General features: G+C 41.1%; 1 protein-coding gene across 1 annotated transcript; it reads left to right on the plus strand.

The window, feature by feature from the left end:
- Window positions 1-4,142: 4,142 nt before the first annotated feature.
- On the plus strand, window positions 4,143-21,592 carry LOC308283281 (metalloproteinase inhibitor 2-like). The gene is made up of 5 exons (XM_080723685.1): window positions 4,143-4,483; window positions 17,021-17,121; window positions 17,496-17,604; window positions 18,351-18,475; window positions 20,063-21,592. The coding sequence occupies exons 1-5, from the start codon at window positions 4,354-4,356 to the stop codon at window positions 20,258-20,260; spliced, it is 663 nt and encodes a 220-aa protein (XP_080579811.1). The 5' UTR covers window positions 4,143-4,353; the 3' UTR covers window positions 20,261-21,592.
- Window positions 21,593-21,602: the final 10 nt, after the last annotated feature.

Consider the following 21,602-nt stretch of genomic DNA (forward strand, 5'->3'; position numbering starts at 1 on the left):
CATAGTGAATCCTTGACTGTACCCAGGGCCCAGAATTTGGTGTGACGCCCCTGGGTGAATGCCCTGGTTATTTGGTCATAGTTACGACAGCTCCAGTGGAATAGTCTCGACTCTCCACTGCACTGCTCTCCGGACATGCACCAGACTGCTGGTGATTCACGCTCACATCGTGACAGCACACTGCGGGCACGGTCGACCCCAAACCTCTGTTGCCATTGCTGTGTGTTTTTCCGAACAGATGTTTTCCCTCTCCTCACCGTCCCTGAGGTGGAATCAAACAATATGGAGCCATTGTCTCATTATCACAAATGAAATATATGAATAGCTTTTTGCTGGTGAATGGAAGATTACGGGAACTGTAGAGTATGTGGGCTGTGGCCGGCTCACATCGAGGGAAGAGAAAACAAGGGTGGTGCGGAGGAGGGGGGAAAAGGCCTGGGAGTATTGCATTGGAAGGTGGAGGGCAGGGTGGTGGTCAGGTCACAGTGGAGACTCGCTGCTCCTTGTGCAGTGTGCAGGCGATATAGGGGGCCTGGAGTCAGAGGATGTGGGTCACTGCCACAGCACCCACCAGTTCCCACAATGAGACCCTCTTTTTTCTGTTTTGCTGGGCTCTTCCTTTTGAGAATATTCCTGGCCCTTGCAAGTCTGTAATTTAGGCTCTAGAGGTTCAGCCATTTCTAAGCCCCTCTGGGTGTTTGTAGTGCGTAATGTACACATAGGAGGCTGCTTGCATTGCACTTCTTTTGACAAACCCACCCTCCACGGACAAATGAAAACCTCATGTTGATACCATAAAGCGGATCTAAACTGGTGGATAAAGTCCTGTTCAACCCTCAGTCGTAGTGTGCGGAAAAACAATCTAACAAAGAGAATGACTTGGGCGGATGTTACAATTCATTTTGATCACTGTCTCTTGACTGTTTAGTGAAATGCAAGGAGTTGGGAGAACACTACAGCCATGATACTTAGTAATTTGACTGTATTCCGCAGTATAAGCAAAGGAAATGAAATTCTTAGAAGTCTTTCCTGTAAATGGGAGGCACGCGCAAATCCGCTACTTATCTTCTAAGAAGGTTCTGAGGTCCAGGTGGGAGGTGGAGCGCAGTGTGTGTGTATCAGCACACCGCCTAGGAGCCAGGACATGCCTGCAAGACCACATCAGTAGGTATCTCAGTGCAAAGGAAGCCCGCTGTTTTGACAGGGGGCGGCATGGGGCTTTGCCCAGGAATAGATGTCTGCCATTGCCCTGATGGCTTTGGCATACCGTGGAACAGAGACCAAAGCATATTTCTACTCCCCACTTGATCTGGGATGTGTCACTTCCTCTCATGTGTGCGTCTCAACCCCACCACCACCCCTACTACTCCTACGTACATACCGGGTCCGTGGCGTGCTGTCGTCCGTTTAGCATGTCCACTGTCTTTGGTAACTTCCGCTCTGCATGTGAGTCATGTGGCTTCACAAAACATTCTACGTTTGGGGAGTTTCGTAATCTACACACTTTTACTTGAAAGTGGTTAGTTAAGGGGAAGACCACCCATTTTCAATATTGAACTATGTCATTAATATAACTTAGAGGAGTTGTGTGGAAATAGAAAAAAGGTTCCCCCCCTTATGTGTTACCTAGAACTGGAGGATTGATTTTGGGGTTTGTATTGTAAAGTACAACTTAATGACATCACACATTGTACTTTACAATACAAACCCCAAAATCAATCCTCCAGTTCTAGGCAACACAGAAGAGGGGGAACTATTTTTCTATTTCCACACAACTCCTCTAAGGTATATTAATGACATAGTTCAATATTGAAAATGGTTGGTCTTCCCCTTTAGTTAATTACAATAAATTCCATTAAGACCCGAGGCCGATTCTACAAAGGCCTTTAAAATCAGTAGTTCTCAAACCCTTTTGGTGCCACGGACACTTTCAAGATTTTTCAAAAATGGCACATGTACAAGCTAGATTTTTGAAAAGCCAATGCAAAAATATAAAATGACAGATGCTTTCCTCGTTTTAATGAGTTAATATCTGTGGTCGGGCATAAATGGGCCATTGCCACAACACATTAAGTGACCAATCCATAGGAAGGAGGCAAAGAGGGGACATTATAGGAGTGAGTGTCCAATCATGTCCTTCTCCCTGGCTCTTTTTATAAAGTCAAGTAACAGGGACCCGTGGAAAAGCAACCAAGCAAAAAAAATCCTAAACTATGGAAAAGAGTGGAAATATTTACTGGAGTGGAGAGCCCAACAGACTGGCGGCAGCAAGGGGCCAAATATGATGTCAGGGAGCACGGAGGAGCCCAAAGCAGATACAGTCCTCTCTCTCTCTTCCTTTCCTCTTTCATTATTCACCCTCATCATCAGGCCTGATAGTTACACTTACACACCATGCCCTCACTGTGATCTCTGCTCCGGAGCCAGAATCAACACGGCAGGCCACAAAAAGCCCAAACTGCGAGATCCTCATTTTCCTGAGGAGGAGGTGGTGTTGTTGCAGTAGCCTATATTGAACTTTTCCAACAAAGGAGCCATCAATTTTTTTTTGTGCATGCACAAGGGATGAGAAATGACCCAAGAATTTTGACTATAGCATAATGTTTCTTTCATTAGAGAGCACGAGCGCAGCACAGAAGGGAGGAAGGTTTGGGTAGCTTACGTTAGGGGAATCGCCACCAGATTGAATCTATTAACTTTAAGGGGATGATGTCACTTCTCTCCACTGCCCCCCCCCCCCCCCCCCCCCAACACACACACACACACACACACACACACACACACACACACACACACACACACACACACACACACACACACACACACACACACACACAGCTTCTTGCTCCTTCCCTCTCTTTTAGCATTTTCATGTGTTGCGGTGTCTTTAACAGCTAATGAAATGTTGCTTGCCTAAATCACAGGAAAGTGAAGTGCTTCTTTAGCAGGTCTATATACCGGTATGTTGAAATTGCATGTTTTAATTATAATCATAGTTGCGATTAATAGGTCGCAAGATATAGCATATCTTGTCCACGCATCCGTGTATCTATGAAGGTCACGCCTGACACTGTGGTTCCCCTGACACATCACTGTGACATCACCTATGTCAAAGTCCATATATGGGTATTCCCCAGAATCCCTTTTATGCCCATATATGAAGATCCCTGATGTCATCGATATATATCACTGGCCAGATGGCCAAGACATGGCCCATATATGTGTGGCTGGTTCAGATAGGGATCTCCATGTATGGACATAAAAGATATTGTATGTTGTGATGTCATGGGTAGCAGTCTAACAGAATCCCTTTTATGCCCATATATGGAGATCCCTGATGTCATCAATATTAAGCCCATATCTAACAGGACTTCATATGGTAATGCCCATATGGAGGAAGACAGCCCATATCTGTGTGGCTGGTTCAGACAGGGATCTCCATATGGGCATAAAAGGGATGTACTATAATCATTACATGGATCTCCATATGGGTACCAGGGGTCTCCATATATGGGTAACTGGTCCGATATATAGTACATCACTGGCCAGATGGCCAAGAATTGGCGCAACATTGCCCTTTAGGGCAAGGTCGCATGTCGCCCTGAGGCCTCTTACTAGTAATAATATAGGTCTACTATCACATACTGTAGGCTACTATGAGCATAAAATTAACACTTGAACTCCTCCAGTCCACACGATGCAGTATAACAGTTAACAAGAATTGATGAAATGTTTGCTTGAGTTGATGAAACAAGCAAACATGACAAGGGTACTGTATCAAGAGTATAACAAATTATAGAACTAAAATTACACAAAAGTTGGTTACAACATGCTACCAGAGGATACTTGTTGCCTATATTGAAGCAAAGGACAACCAAGGACAATCTAAAGGTCTCTGCTTAATAATTTTCCATAATAATTATGAAGTAATAGGCTATAGTAAAACAGTAGGCTACACACTGATGATTAAATCATCATCATCATTACTACAGCCTACAGCTCCTACGAGATGCTCATCTCACGACTCACTGACACTGGCTGAATCCTCAACAGGGGAGGAGCTCAGGCTGCCTGCAATAAAACGCGACCGCTACCGACAGCAGAGACAAAAACACATTGGAAGCCTGGAGACGTCAGTCTGTGTGTCTGCAGTCTGGAAGAGAATGAACACATTCCTGAAGCTGAAGCAGTGAAGTCAAGTGGACCCTCTTTGAGAGTATAGTTTGAAACTGTGGACGGGATTTGATCTTCTTATAGATTGTAGACTGCACCGTTTTTATTAGGCTATTATTATTTGCATTTTTATTTTTTATTTTTTAGCAGTTGTTATTTTATGAATAGATTTTTTCAAACATGACTTGGACGGTTAGCAGTTGTTTTGTCACCCTGGCCATCCTGTTTCTGTGGCGGGTGGAAGAGATTGCAGAAGCTTGCAGCTGTTCGCCTGCGCATCCTCAACAGGCGTTTTGCAACGCAGACGTCGGTAAGTAGCCTGACTAGACTAGAGCTAAACTAAACGCATTGATTCAGCAGCATCCGACTCCAGAGGGACGTGTTTATTATGATAGTGTTGGCATATACTCACAGTACTATTGATTTGGTACACATACTGTATATCTGGGGGAGAAAAAAATCAATATTTTCCGATATTTTAATAGGCCCTATCCATTTTGTCCTTGCTGCCCATCATTTGAAGATCCTTGACAGACTAATGAATTATTGGATTGAAATAAATCAATTTAAATACTGAGTAATAGTCTATAGTTAATTAAAATATCTATGATATAGCAATGCACTCTTTCTTGTAGCCTAATTATTATCCTATTTAAAGGTGCTGTAAGTTATTATTATTTGTCTTTCTTTCTTTCTTTCTTTCTTTCTTTAAAGAGTTTTATACCTGCTAGCCTAAGCATTGAGTGTGTGTTCAGGTCCTCCTTATCTCTCCTGCTCTTTAATACAGATGGGTCAACAGTCTCATCCAATCAGGGGAGAGTAGTCATTATGTTCACTTCCAATCTCTTCTTGTTCATCCTGCATCCATGAGTTCACTCAATTTCTGTGTGAAATTGGGATCCCAACCTGAACATCTCTGGAGCTGGAGTGATGGGGATCCCATCCCACTGAACAAACTACTGTATAGTCTAAAGCATTGGTTCTTTTCAGGCCACGACCCCAACATATTTGATCTGGGGATCTTCTCAGGGCAATTCCCTGAGAAGCTTTTGGAATTGTAGGAGTTGAGGCATTACATTTAGTTTGACTCGGTTCTACATTTTGTGAAAAAGCAGATCTACAAGCTCACAACGCCTCGCAGCGAGTCCTTAAATTGTCACGTTGCTGTCATCTGGAGATCTCTTCTTTCATGAGTAAAGTTTGTCTTTCATTTGCTCTGCCTGTTAGAGGTCTATTGTGCTGCTGACTATATGCTCCTTTGCAATTCCACCAAAAGATGGTTGAGCAGATACTTCAAGCTATTTCAAAACGCTATGTTTCCCCCATTTATATGACTGTTTACAAAACACTGCCTGTTGGTGCCTTTGCAACATTGGCCTCATGTTACAGTTAACAGTGAGCGGCTTGTCTAACTATTCAAATTGAGGTTTGCTGAGGATCTTTTTTCTTGGTCGTGAGCTGGCTGAGCGTGTGGTGTGTTACAGTAGCTGACTTATTTAAAGGTTTCCCTTTACCATTGGATTCCATGCCTGTGGAGGTTGGAAAATACACAAAATGCAGTGTAGGTTATGCTGTTAAAGCAGGGGTCTTCAAAAATTCAGGCTAAGGACCCCTTAGTTGAGAGAGAGATGAAGCAAGGACCCCCACAACCTTTTCATAGATGACATATAGTTTCATCGTTTGGCATCATCAGTGTATTTTGGATTCGCAGCGCGAGGGGTTGTGAAGTTGTAGATCTGCTATTTTTGGCTAAAGTTCTCAGGATATGGACACTAGGGTTCAAGTGGTTACTATAAGGAGAAAACAAGCTTTTAACATACAAAGATTTGGAGGACCCCCTGTAGTAACTCTGAGGACCCCCTAGGGGTCCCTGACCCCCTGTGTTAAAGGAAAGGGAATTTCTGCAGTTCTTTCTCATTAGAGATCAGGAAAAGTGTTATTTCTCAAAACTTCTTTAGTCAATTTGAGAGAATATGTCAAGTTTAATGGGATGGATGGAACCAACAGAATATATTTGCAATGTTGTAATTGGTTGTTACAAACTGGGATTATCAAGAAAAGATGTCCACCAGTTATTTCAGTTATGTTTTGTGACAACTGGGCAACAATTATCTGCCAAAACTCACTTTCCCCTTGATCCACAGTTGAATAAAGTTTCTAACCTTAGATTATGTTTCTCACCAACAACTGGACAAGAGATTTGCCTTAAGCAGTTTAGGTTTTTATCTCTCTGAGTCTGCACACACACTTGCCAGGCTATATTATCTAGGATTGTGACCAGGACTGTGAGTAGTCGACATGAACCTTATTAGCAATAGACCCTGGCTGTCAGATCATGGTATGCCTGCACACAGTAAAATAATCTGTTAATCTAACCGTGGAAATGGACCAAAATGGACCCTTACAGGTACCTTTTGTGCACAGTACACACTCAGAGTTAACAAAGAGGTTATATACTAACCTTGGACCTCTCAAAGTAGAGGGCCTTCCCAATGTGGTCCCGGGCTACAGCAGTTGATTGAACAAATACATGTACAGTAAATGATTATAAAAAATGTTTATCTGCAAGTTCACAACTAATGAGTTGTGAGCTTATACTATCCTGTAGATCTTGAATGACACTGCTCTGCGACAAAGTATCATGCAACAAAGTACAAGTTATATCGCTTAAGTGGTTAATCGAATAATTGATATATATTTAAAAAAATCATTACAAAAATAATCTATAGAATAATTATTGTCAAGAAAATAATGTATTGTTGCAGCACCAGTCCCAGAGCCCAGGGTTTGAGGCTACCCACTACCCTCACAGTTTGTTCTTCTGAGAAAGCTGGACTTTATCCCCCAGCACCATGGATAGGCCCACACCAACATCCACCACACCGCCAAGGCGGATGGAATTTGCCTTCAGCAAAGCATGGCATTCAGCTCAGTTCTGGCATCAAACCTGGAACCAACATCAACATGACGTTGGACACACAGGACACTGTTGTGACATTAAACTCACAATAAGTCACAGAGCGTTGCAAAATAACACGCAAACAAGGAAGCTGCTGAAGGTCATACTGTACATCATTTGTGATGGGATCAAGCAATCAAAACGGAAAAGGATACATTTACACTACTCATTTAGTAGAACATCAGCCTCTCTTGCACAACACTTCTAGCACTTTCTCAAGGGAGAGTTTCGAACGACCATTTCTAGAACGGAGCGTCAGGAGGGTTAGCAACTCACCCCACGGAGGTTAGGGTTAGGGTAAGGGTTAGGTTTGGGTGTCGAAAAGATGACACATGGAAACAGTGAAACGCTCCTTTCTCAAAAGGTTCCTCAAACATTTAGCTGACACATACTTTAACAGCTATTGCTCTAAGCTCCACCCTTTGCCCCTGGGCTTTTGCTCAACCTAGCTTGTGAAACAAACAAATTAGATCTCTTTTTTTGGAATAACATATTGCTCATCAACCAAGTCACTGATCATGGTCTAAATCTCTCACATAGAATGCAATGCTCTGTCTGGACTGTGCACGAATCTTTGCGTGATAATGACAAGATAGAAGCATCTGCATAATATAAGAAACATTACAAGAACATGCAGCTTTCATTAAAAAACAAACAAAGGAACTGAGTTTTTCGAACACATGCCTTGAGGAAACCTCTTCAGCTTAATATCAGACAGCTTACTTGTAATATAAAATGTCGGGTCCCTAATAGAGGCCTATCTGGGCCCGCCCCTTTCCCCCCTCCCCCTGAGCGGCAGCCATGATGGAGTTACTGCTGCAGCAGTGTGTGTCTATGTCTATGTCTATGTCTATGGAGATGGGACTTTTAATGAAATTAGTCATTACCAGTCCCATCTCCATGATATTTAGATCTAATTCCTTCGCCAGTTCCATCCGCATGATTTGTAGATCTAATTCTATGAGTCCCATCCCCATGATTTGTAGGTCTAATACCATCGCCAGTCCCATCATTATGATTCGTAGATCTAATTCTATCTGTTCCATCTCAATTATGTTTAGGTCTAATTCCATTGCCAGTTCCATCCAAATGATTTGTAAATCTAATTCTATGAGTCCCATCTCCATGATTTGTAGGTCTAATTCCATCGCCAGTCCCATCCTTATGATTTGTAGATCTAATTCTATCTGTTCCATCTCAATTATGTTTAGGTCTAATTCCATCGCCAGTTCTATCCGCATGATTTGTTGATCTAATTTTATCAGATCCATCCCAATGATTTTTAGATCTAATTTCACCACCAGTTATATCCTTATGATTTGTAGATCTAATTCCATCAGTCCCATCTCAATTATGTGTAGGTATAATTCCATCGCCAGTTCCATCCACATGATTTGTTGATCTAATTCTATATAGTTCCATCCTCATGATTTGTAGATCTAATTCTATCGCCAGTCCCATCCTTATGATTTGTTGATCTAATTCTATCAGTCCCATCTCAATTATGTTTAGGTCTAATTCCATCGCCAGTTCCATCCCCATGATGTGTAGGTCTAATTCGATACATTCCCAACTCCATGTTCTTTAGATCTAATTCGATAGTCACATCCCCATGATCTGTAGATCTAATTCCATCACCAGTCCCATCCCCATAATGTGTAGGTCCAATTCCATCGGCAGTTTCGCCAGTTCCATCTGTATGATTTGTAGATCTAATTCTATGAGTCCCATCCCCATGATTTGTAGGTCTAATACCATCGCCAGTCTCATCCTTAAGATTTGTAGATCTAATTCTATCAGTCCCATCTCAATTATGTTTAGGTCTAATTCCATCGCCAGTTCTATCCGCATGATTTGTAGATCTAATTCTATATAGTTCCATCGTCATGATTTGTAGATCTAATTCCATCACCAGTCCCATCCCCATGATGTGTAGGTCCAATTCTATCGCCAGTTTCATCCGCATGATTTGTAGATCTAATTCTATCAGTCACATCTCAATTATGTTTAGATCTAATTCCATCGCCAGTTCCATCCCCATGATTTGTAGGTCTAATTCGATACAGTCCCATCCACATAATTCATCTGCTTACAATAAATGTGAGAAATCTCTGTGAGTATGTATGTATGTAATCCACTTATCTCGAGAAACGTTCGTCCCACCGGCTTCAGATTCGGCACATGAATTAGATCTACAAATCATGTGGATGGAACTAGCAATAGAATTAGACTTACAAATGATAGGGATGGGACTGGTGACGGAATTAGATCTACAAATCATAAGGATGGGACTGGCGATGGAATTAGACCAACAAATAATGGGGATGGGATTCATAGAATTAGATCTACAAATCATGCAGATGGAACTGGTGATGGAATTAGACCTACACATGATGGGGATGGGACAGATAGAATTAGATCTACAAATCATGCAGATGGAACTGGTGATGGAATTAGACCTACACATTATGGGGATGGAACTGGTGATGGAATTAGATATACAAATCATGGGGATGTGACTGTATGGAATTAGATCTACAAATCATGCGGACGGAACTTGCTATGGAGTTAGACCTACACAAAATTGAGATGGGACTAATAGAATTAGATCTACAAATCATAAGAATAGAGCTGGCGGTAGAATTAGATCTACAAATCATTGGGAAGGATCTGATATAATTAGATCTACAAATCATGCGGATGAAACTGGCGAAACTGGCGATGGAATTGTACCTACACATTATGGGGATGGAACTGGTGATGGAATTAGATCTACAAATCATGGGAATTAGATCTAAAAAATATGGAGATGGGACTGTATCGAATTAGACTTACAAATCATGGGGATGGAACTGGCTATAGAATTTGACCTTCACATAATTGAGATGGGACTGATAGAATTAGATCTACAAATCATAAGGATGGAACTGGCGATGGAATTATACCTACACATAATTGAGATGGGACTGATGGAATTAGATCTACAAATCATAAGGTTATAACTGGTGGTGAAATTAGATCTAAAAATCTTTGGGATGGATCTGATAAAATTAGATCAACAAATCATGCGGATAGAACTGGCGATGGAATTAGACCTGAACATAATTGAGATGGAACAGATAGAATTAGATCTACGAATCATAATGATGGGACTGGCGATGGTATTAGACCTACAAATCATGGGGATGGGACTCATAGAATTAGATCTACAAATCATGCGGATGGAACTGGCGAAGGAATTAGATCTAAATATCATGGAGATGGGACTGGTAATGACTAATTTCATTAAAAGTCCCATCTCCATAGACATAGACATAGACACACACTGCTGCAGCAGTAACTCCATCATGGCTGCCGCTCAGGGGGAGGGGGGAAAGGGGCGGGCCCAGAAAGGCCTCTATCGACAGGCAGGAAACAAGCCACTTAACTGCAATCAATTAATCCTCAAGGACTTCAGCTCTCCGAGTAGTACCATGTGATTGTGTCAGAAGTTATTATATAAGATATTATACATTATTCAATTATAATACCAGCAAGACACCTAAGGGCGACAAGCGAGGTCGTACCCTTTCTTTGCCATCAGGCCAGTGATGTATATCGGACCAGTTACCCATATATGGAGACCCCTGGTACCCATATATGGAGTGAGACCCCAAACATGCTTACTCAATTATTCGTTATGTGAAAGCCCTATGACGTCTATGACATCATACATACATTCCCTTTTATGCCCATATAGAGATCAATGTCCCTGGGATACAATCCCTTTTATGTCCGTATATGGAGATCCCTAACAGAATCATTTTATTTCCATTTAGGGAGATCCCTGCTCTGAGTATCTGACATCACTGTGATGTCACCTGTTTATGCCCATATATGGAGATCCCTGCTCTGAGTTTCTGACATCACTGTGATGTCACTTGTGATGTCACAGTGATGTGTCAGGGGAACCACAGTGTCAGGTGCTACCCGTCCGGACGTCCAGACACGGACAAGCTGTGACAGTTCTGATACTAAACTACAGACTTAAAAGCCAATCAAGTTATAGTTATAAATATAACTACTTACGGTAACTACTTAGGGCGACAGCATGAACTGTACCATAGGTTCAAGGCTTTCACTTTGTTACAATGAGCGTCCAGGTGAAATACAGTACCACATCCAGTTGTAGGTTTCAGTCCTACATTGTCCACAAGCAATGATATAATGTTCATGGACAACCTTCTCATCAAAACAGAACACTTTATCATGTCTTTCCTCATAAATTTAAATCACTTCCATACACAGTAATATCCCAGAGTTTAATTTAGTGTAGGTTAAATTGGCAGTGCATGCAGTTCTTTTGGCAGAGTATGTGTTTAGCTTGAGGCAGCGTAATACTGCTGGTCACATATTTATTGGTAATTATATTTGCCCTTTGCTTTGTAATGCTTTGTTGGAGTGATTTGTGTGTGTACGTAGCTACCTGTGCGTCTCTGGAAAGAAAAGAGTGCAAATCATTTCGGAACTTGAAAGGTGGCCGATGCTAGCCTGATTTCCGCTGGAGGGGGACAGCATTGCAAGCTGTGTAAACAGAGGAGACATTTACACCAGTGTGCCCTTCTTTTTGTGGTCCAAATTGTTATGTAGGCCAGCTCTCAGTACAGCTTCTCAGTGCAGCTCAACACTGATATCCATCTATTGCGTCTATGGCCCAATACATGATATTCATTCATTGTATTACTTTTTATACAGCACAACTGATCTGCTTTGCAAATAACAGAGAAGGTTAACTTTGGCATATAGTGGTTACCTACCGTAACCACTTTTGGATAAAGTATATAAAGTAGGGTATTACATCAAACAAATAAAACATACAAAATGTGATATGGAGGTACAAGATTTCTGTCTGACAACGACGATTCGCAACAAGTGTTTATTGTTTGTGAAACTGCAGGCATAGACAGTACTCTCCGGCTCCATAGCTCTGAAAGACTTTGTCATCGTCTTTGCGAAAACCTTCCCACAGTAAAGATTGTCATTTCCGGCAAGAACGGTGTGTGTCTTGGCTCCTAATTAACCTCGCCTACCAGGCTTTCTCCCGGGAGAGAGCCTGGTGTTCGTTCACAACCGACCGTTTGGTTTCCGCCTAAAGCGCGGAAACCACTAGAAGAAGCGGCGTCGCTTTGATTTAGTTCCCCCCGTTTGTTTCCCCAATCCCTTTTAAAATGCTGGAGTAGCCTACGTAGTCTTGTCAGTCGCTACGAGTTGGATTAAAAGATGCACATACCAAACATTTTTCGAAAGCAAAACTACGCCTCATCAAGGTGTTTATTAGGTCGGCCCTAAAAGTATATCCTTGGGTGCAGGGGAATATTTTGGGTTAAAACTGAATCCGGTTGATAGTTCCGGCCAAAGTGTAGTCCGTCTAAGACTACAACGTGACGTAAAGTGGTTTCCGCTCCCGACCGGATCAAACCCCATAAAGTGAAGTGATCCCAGACTAGCTCCTAATGGTCAGGTCCAATCTTCAGTTGATCAAGTAACAGATACACACACACACATGCTATGATGATTAACCTGGCTCCCTAATGTCACCTCTTGCTAGTTGAACAAGCACAGCACATAGTTTCCGTGGCATCATGGGGTGGGAAAGTTCTAGATGAGTCATTTAGTGGTCTCTATAGGTTACCAAGAGAACACAGGAATAGGAAAGATGTCTTGAGAGTCCATTGCTTTAATTTTGAACCCATGTTACTTTCCAGTGTTCCACTAAATGCTGAAAGAAAGTCCTTAAGTCACCGATTTTCTCCACTGCAATTACAGTGAAGCAATTACAATGTGGCCTTTATCTCTCCACCGAGTATTTGTCCAAGTCCAAGTGCTGCCAATCTACAGTATCAAACTTGACAACATTACGTAAAAACATTTGTTAATGTTGACCGTCATAGGCTACAGCCATAGAACAAAACTGGTTTGTTGTCCAATTTTAACACTGATCGACAAGCGCACAATGTGTCACATCATGACGTGTTGTGAGCTTGTTGATGTTCCTTTATTTCTGTTATTCCTCGTATGACAAAATATATGCATATACAAATATATATACAGTATATACAGGCCTGCAGTAAGTAGTTATTGTCTATATGATGATCCCTCATCTTTCTGTATCTGTAGTTGATTTTCAAATTTACTGAAACAATTCTGATAAAAGCATTACATTCTTTATCGTTTTAATCTTAAATAATCAATCAACTCTGGGAGAATTAATTGATGATTTTACTCATTGATTATTTAGAATTAGCCACTTTAACGAGGCTAGATGCTGCTAGTGCATATATATGATGCCGCAGACGATAGCTTTGTCCAAAATAAATCCTTGCGAGGTAAATATAGTTCTTTTTACCTGACCTACTTTGGAACTGTAGAACTATGAGGAATGGATGTGTGATTCTGCACACTCTGTGAAAGGGGATTACCGCCAATGTTCCCCGTAACTAGAGGAGTTTTTAAGAGTTTTTCCTTGCTTCATTCTTCAACACAACACTACAGTACCCTCCTTTGTCTGTGCGTATGTGTCTTGATTGTTGTGAAGGATCACTTAGTGACATTCGCTAAGGGATCAAAACGCATCTTTGACATTGTGGGTGTGTGTGTGTTTATCTATTGCTGCTCACATGTGCAATTGCGTGTGTGTGTGTGTGTGTGTGTGTGTGTGTGTGTGTGTGTGTGTGTGTGTGTGTGTGTGTGTGTGTGTGTGTGTTGGGGGGGGGGGGGTGTTTAGTTCATTGTTTGTCTGTGATGAGCTTAATTTGTGTGTGTGTGCACACGCGCGTGCGTGCGCGTGCACATTCAGTTGTGAGTTCGTGCGTGCATGCGTGTGAAAAATCACTGTGTTTGTACAGTTTGTAGATCGGTGTCAGTATCTGCTGACTGAAAGCAACTCTCATGCAGAAAAGCATGCGCAGGGAGTTTTTCACTTTCTTTTTCCTGGCTATGAACTAAATCCTACTCTCTCTCTCTCTCTCTCTCACTATGTCTATCTCTCTCTACATTGTCTGCCTTCTTGTTCTCCCCATAACCCAGTATGTTTGTTCCAACTTCATCGCATTGCACCGCAGGGCCATCCTTTTTGACTGTATATGGGACACGTTAAGGTTCATTCCACACCTGCTATTCCTGTCCCTCCTTACCTCTGCCTCCCTGCCTGTAGGCTACAAACACCCTCCATGATCACTCCATTTGTTTATACGCGCACTTCTCTTTCCTTCTTCTTCCCTGTCTTTTTTCCTCCTGCCAACCATTGACTCGTTTATAGCCTTAAAAGGAAATGTTCCCCAAAGTATCTATTGTAATCAAATTAGAGCACATGTGGTTCGCAGCCTCATACTTGGGTCAAATAAAAACCCAGCGAGGATCTTATTTGGTGAGGCTAGGGCTGGTCTGAGGATGTCAGCAGCTGCCACCTAAACTGCGAGCATGCAGACATCTGGTAAACGTTAGTGCTGTCGCTTGTCTCCATCCTTTACTAAAAGCTGGGTGTGATGTGGTTGAATGTATTTCATGCATTGTAAGATACAGTAAGTATTAACACGCAGGCAGTGGTGGAAAAAGTACTCACATTTTATACTTAAAGGGGAAGACCACCCATTTTCAATATTGAACTATGTCATTAATATACCTTAGAGGAGTTGCGTGGAAATACAAAAAAAGTTTCCCCTCTTCTGTGTTGCCTAGAACTGGAAGATTGATTTTGGGGTTTGTATTGTAAAGTACAATGTGTGATGTCATCAAGTTGTGATTTGCAATACAAACCCCAAAATCAATCAACCAGTTCTAGACAACACAGAAGAGGGAGAACCTTTTTTTTTTATTTCCACACTCCTCTAAGGTTTAATGACATAGTTCAATATTGAAAATGGGTGGTCTTCCCCTTTAAGTAAAAGTATCAATACTGTAGTATAGAAATACTCTGTTAGGGTGCCAACCGTGCCATCACACCAAAATACCTAGATTGGAATCCGCCAATGCATTTCAATGAGAATGGAGTGTTTTTTTGCCAGTAGAGGATTTCTGCGGAAAACACTCCATTCTCATTGAAATGCATTGGCGGATTCCACTCTAGGTATTTTGGTGTGAGGGCACCCTTACAAGTGAAAGGCCAGAATTCAAAATGTACTTGAGTAAAAGTATGAACGTATTGGCATCAAAATGTACTTAAAGTACCAGAAGTAAAAGTACAAAATGTTTGAAAATAGCAGATCTACAAGCTCACAATGCATTGCATCGCGACACGTTGTGAGCTTGTAGATCGGCTATTTTCAAATAGCCTAGGTATAAAATAGGTATAAAGTGGATTAATTCATGTTTTATAATATAATCATTTTTATCTGCAAAGTAACTAGTAACTAAAGTTTTCAAATAATTGTAGTGGAATTGGATCCGAGATATAGTGGAGTAGAAGTAAAAGTACTGGAAATTGGAAACACTCAAGTAAAGTACAAATACCTCAAAACTGTACGTAAGTACAGTAATGGAGTAAATGTACTTAGTTACTCTACACCACTGCACGCAAGCAGTAACAATTTTCAATTACAACAGATTAAAGTCCTGCTTATCCAGCAATCAGAATTAAAGGTCTTCAAATGTGTATGTTGCCAAATGTAAAAGCTCTGCCTTACAATTAGTATTGTGTTTATGTTTGAAATCATATGCCGATAGTATACTAGGCCACTGTAAATGGAACAGGTAAATGGGTGATTAAATAGGGGATCTTTTATATTGAATCAAGAGTACAGTATTTATCCCTGCTGTTTGCTCAAAAGCTCACTCACTCGCTTGCCTGGCTACGATTAGATTTTTCCATTTCGATTTGTTTTCATTTCTGAACCTCGTGGTATCTTCGAAGCTGAGAGTGCAAGAGCGAAGAAGGGCAGGCATGAAGATGAGAGAGAGAGAGAGACAGAGAGAGAGAGAGAGAGAGAGAGAGAGAGAGAGAGAGAGGTCTATTTGCATGTCAGCACCTCTGCGCACACCAGGCACGTGCACACATAGATATCAAAGGGGGCTTGAGCCCCTGCCCCTTTACTTGTCATATAAAAATGTGTACTCTCCAGACAATGCATGCAGTTTTCGCTATGGTGAAGGAAATGCAAATGCCCTCTTTCCATGCCATACCTGAAGGCAGCATTCAAGAGAATTTCCTTGTCCAAACTCTCCTGAACTAGAATGCAGCATCTTATGTTGACAGAATTGCCCTCTCTGTGTAAAAATACACGCCATTACACCACATCTCCTGTATTCACTTGATTATGCTTAATTCAGTGTGATATCAAGGACCGAAAATAACCGACCTCCAAGCTCACAGCGTGTCGCGCTCCGACGCGTTGTGAGCTTGGAGGTCTGCTATTTTCAATATTTTCACCAAAAGGCCCTTTTAGAAATTTCAGCCCCTGCCTCTTTAACATTCTCCGCACGTCCCTTGCGCAGACAGAAAGGCAGGTCGGTGGTGGACGCGGCAGGGGCTGGGGGCAGTTTAGTTCAGCTTTTCAAAGATTGCTGACTGGCTTCCTGCTGCCTGTGTCGGTTCAGGAGCCTGGGAGCAAAGCGGCACACATTCCTCTCTCTGACTACAGCTGATGAAACCCTCATGGCTCCCAGTCTTCCCAGCAGATGGTTACGGCAAACTCTCCATATCAAAGACCGACAGCAGTGAATAAATTGAAATCTTTTTACGAGCTCTGGGTTAAATGAACACTCAGATTAATACTGTGTGTGGCACGCCAAATCCGGGCAGAGCAGTGATCAGATACAGGCAGGCACATGAATCCACTGTAGTGGAAGCGACGGAGAACTGGAGATTGTAAAATGTGTTGCTGAAATAAAACCATGAACTTTTGTCCTTCACAGTGATCAGGGCAAGGGTAGTCGGAAGGCAAGAGGTCGATGCCGGAAACGACGTCTATGGCCATCCAGTCAAACGCATCAAGTATGACATCAAGCAGATCAAGGTAAAAAATATCACCCCTATATTATTATTTCAAAACATTTTTAAAAAACATTTCCCAAAAAGATTAGTAAATAAGTAATTGAATTAATAAATACAAGAAATCTAAGAATTTCCAAAATTTAGAAAACAAATGTTTAAGAAGTAGTGAAAAAAGCCAATTTACAAGCTAACAACGCGGCGCAATGTGAGCTTGTAGGTCTGCTGATTTCGCAATAGTTTAACGTCTAATCTCTATTTTGGGTCACAGGCTAAAAGTTAGGGAACCACAGTCTATTATTGGAATAAGTTATAGTACATCTCATGGCTGGGTGAGGTTCAACATCATGAAGAAGTAATTGTTTGATGGATTTATATTTTCTTTTTGTGAACCGATAGATGTTCAAGGGCCCTCAGCAGGATTTTGATGCCATCTACACCGCACCCTCCTCTGCAGTGTGTGGTGTGAGTCTGGAGACCAATGGCAAGAAGGAATATCTTTTCACAGGTACAGTTGAGACCACATTACAATATACACTATTGAGCAGTGGTGGAAAAAGTACTCACATTTTAAATTTAAGTAATAGTATGTTAGGGTGCCCTCACACCAAAATACCTATGAGAGTGGAATCCGCGTTCCGCCAATGCATTTCAATGAGAGTGAAGCGGTTTCATGCCAGCAGAGGATTTCTGCAAAAAACACTCCCTTCTCATTGAAATGCATTGGCGGAACGCGGATTCCACTCTCATAGGTACTTTGTTGTGAGGGCACCCTTACAAGTAAAGGTCCGGAATTCAAAATGTACTTGAGTAAAAGTACTTGGTATTACAATGTACATAAAGTACAAAAAGTAAAATTACTTATTATGCAGAATGTTCCATTTAAAGTTTTCAAATGTGTACAAATATTTGTATTGGAAGTAGGAAATACTCAAGTAAAGTACAAATACCTCAAAGTACAGTACTTAAGTAAATGTACCTAGTTACTAAAGTAAAGTACAAATACCTCAAGTACAGTACTTAAGTAAATGTACCTAGTTACTCTACACCTCTGCATTACAATATGCATACTCATCACTATACTCATCCATAATTTTTTCTTTGTACTTGATACCAATTCCAAAGCATTGCGAGTTGTATTTCATTACTTCTGCTATGCCACTATGAAATGTTGGTGCGTCAACTACTACGGTAAATGTAATTTATTTATTTTGCCTATTTCTATGCTGACTCATTATTCTCGATCTACTACAGGCAAAGTGGAGAGAGACGGCACCATGCACGTCACACTATGTGATTTCATCGAGTCCTGGGAAGTCATGAGCGCTACCCAGAAGAAGAGTCTGATACAGCGCTATGAGATGGGCTGTGGCTGCAAGGTAAGAGAACGGATTAAGCGGAAGGGGGGTCAGAACGTAGCCATAGAACAACACATTACACTGTAGTTGAGACTAGAGCTGTGCTTGTGACTAAAGAAATACATTTATGTGGTCGACTGAAAGTCATCAGAATCAATCGACTAATCTAGGGGTCTTCAACGTTTTCAGGCCAAGGACCCCTTAATTGAGAGAGAGATGACGCAGGGACCCCCACAACCTTCTCATAGATTCATATAGTTTCATCGTTTGACAGCACAATCCTCAGTGTATTTTGGATTCATGTCAATTTGTGTTTTCAGATATTTAACCACTTGAACCATCAATACTTAATAAATTTGACCTTTCACTCTGTACTTAGCCTGCTCTTTTTCCCCTTTACACCAAAGCTCTTTGCCAAAAATAGCCGATCTACAAGTTGTGAGCTTGTATATCTGCTATTTTTGGCTAAAGTTCTCAGAATATGGACACTAGGGTTCAAGTGGTTAATATAAAAAAGGAGAAAAAAGTTTCTATCACTCAAAGATTTGGAGGACCCCCTGCAGTAACTCTGAGGACCCCCTAGGGGTCCCGGACCCCCTGTTGAAGGCCCATGGACTAATCAATTAGAATAATGAACCACTTAAGTCCTACAGTTTATATACTCTGTGGTTCGCCGAATTTGTGAAAACAGCCAATCTACACACGAGCTTGTAGAGCTGCTATTTTATTCTATTCTGGGTAAAAAAAATGTTTGGGACATTTTGGGAAATCTTCGCTATAATGACATGAAATGAAAATATGGACACTAGGTCAGTTCAAGTTTGTTATTGTGCCGAATCACAAGTTTACAGAGCACAGACCTGATTGTTGACTCTCAAACCTGAGTAAGCTTTTTTGCGAGGGTGCCAAAGAAAAACTCCCCTTTAACGGGAAAAACCCTCAGGCAGAAGCAGGCTCTACGGTGGGCGGCCGTCTGTCCTGACCGTGTTGGGGTGAAAGAAAGAGATAGCCTGATTTCAGACTCAGCTGAAACCGTCCACTCTGAGTGGATTGGTCTATGGGCTGGAACCAGGCTAAGAAAGAGAGGGAGAGAGCAAAGACAGACAGTAAGAGATACAAGCAACAGCAACAACAATAAATGCAATGCGCTGTAAGCTTGTAGATCCGCTATTTTCTCTCTTTTTGAAGCGGTGAAAGTCGCTTCCAAGGAGTCCAGAAATTAACAGGCTTTGTCTGTCCCGTACATGTCCCGTGCATGCAGAATTGAGGTTTGGTCAAGCTTCACATGACAATTTGGCCCTCCAGATAAAATCATTCAGAATTCAGAATTCATACAAATATAGAACTAAAGCACATAGAAAGTATAGATCTAGAACACAGAATGTATAGATCTAGAACACAGATTTCATAGCTCTAGAACACATAGAATAAAAATTCACCGCTTCACTTCGAACAGAGGTTTGATTTTTGAAGTATAACATGAATTGATGTAAATAAACAACACGCTTTGTGATGATTCGATTAATAGACAAAGTAAAGACAATAATCCATTGTTGCAGGCCGCCCTATAGTTCACTCACTAATCTTGATCTCTTTCACAATCCTTAGATCACCCGTTGCACCTCCATCCCGTGTATGATCAACTCCGCAGAGGAGTGTCTGTGGACAGACTGGGTGATGGAGAAGAGCATCAGTGGACCCCAGGCCAAACACTTTGCTTGTATCAAGAGGAGTGATGGCTCGTGTGCTTGGTACAGAGGGTCGTCACCGCCCAAAAAGGAGTTCATGGATATCGAGGACCCTTAAGTTCACCGACCATCACTGTTCAATGTTACTGAGGGTGTCTGCCATTAAAGATATCGTCGTTGTCGAGTGGAAACCTTGTATGTCCAAAACTCTTCGTCTTGCATTTATCATTTTAAAAATGATTTAAACTAGTGAAAACAGACGATCTACAAGCACACAACGTTGAGTGCTTGTAGATCTGCTGTTTTCACTACCTTGGTGCGACGGCCTTGTATGATGAATCAGGGCTTTAGTTTGCGAAAAAACATACAAATTTGAAACTTGGAGATACAAGGTTTCTGCCCGACAGTGACGATATGCTAATCTATACAGTACATTCCCAAATTTTCAAACAGTAAAAACTTTTTGTGTGTAATTTCAGACCCACAGGGGTTGCATTCATCAAGGAAATTGTAATAATACATAAATAAAAGCACTTACTAGCCACCAGTTGTTCAAGATTTAAAACAATGTAATTATGATTTGTTTTATAATTTAAATTCTTCATGGAAAAAAACAGAAGAAAGAAAAAGGCCTATAGTTTCAATCACACTATAACTATGCTGGTAAGCGGTATCTGCCTGTTCCTAAATAGACGTTGTAGGCCTACAGCTGGCATCTTGATGTAGATTTTTTGTGACAGCGGTGCTATCACAAAAAAACGTGTACCACTCATTTTTGTCCTAGCTGCTTCCAATATTATTAGTAATGTACTTTATTTTTTTAACTCACAAGAGTTCAAGAGGTCAATTTTGTTTTATGTTTTTCTTTTTTTTTCCATCTAAATGAATTGCGAAACCGACTGTTTGGAGTAAGTGTCATGTCGATGAACACAATTCATGTGTACACTATCAATGCTTTTGTCATAGTTGTATGTTTTCTTAAAAAACTAAATATAAAATAAACATTTTAATAGATGTAGAATGCACTTTGAACACAGTCGCTGCAGCATTCTGAAAACAAGGGGATTGAATCCTCGAATTTGATGTTTGTTTGTTTTTTGTATTACAGCTCTGACACAAGTATAATTTTTGCTTTTCTTTTTTTGTGACGCCTTGGTTTAAGAGTATATTTTATTTAAGGAGGTTGGATGATACTTCATATCATTAAAAAGAAAAGAAAAGAAAATTAAGCATCCTCTTTGAAGAATCATAAAAATGACCATGAAATGGATTTTTGAGAATGATTTAATGTAAAGATCATCTCAAGTTTACAGATATGTGAAAAGATTATTCTGTAAACCTACCTGTTGATTATAAACTATCATAAAAGTAGAATGGTCTTGTGCTGGTTTCACATGAGACTTTGTTGAGAGAAGGCAACATTTTGCATGCATGAATAACTTAAACAATACTGTACAATT

Source organism: Nannobrachium achirus, assembly GCF_963921795.1.
Source record: "Nannobrachium achirus genome assembly, chromosome: 4".
Lineage (NCBI taxonomy): Eukaryota > Metazoa > Chordata > Actinopteri > Myctophiformes > Myctophidae > Nannobrachium > Nannobrachium achirus.

Excerpts from the sequence above, each read along its gene's own strand:
- LOC308283281 (XM_080723685.1), top strand. The coding sequence starts at position 4,354 with ATGACTTGGACGGTTAGCAGTTGTTTTGTCACCCTGGCCATCCTGTTT. Across the intron at positions 4,484-17,020 it reads GTTTTGCAACGCAGACGTCG|TGATCAGGGCAAGGGTAGTC; the intron begins GTAAGTAGCCTG and ends TGTCCTTCACAG. Across the intron at positions 17,605-18,350 it reads GAAGGAATATCTTTTCACAG|GCAAAGTGGAGAGAGACGGC; the intron begins GTACAGTTGAGA and ends GATCTACTACAG.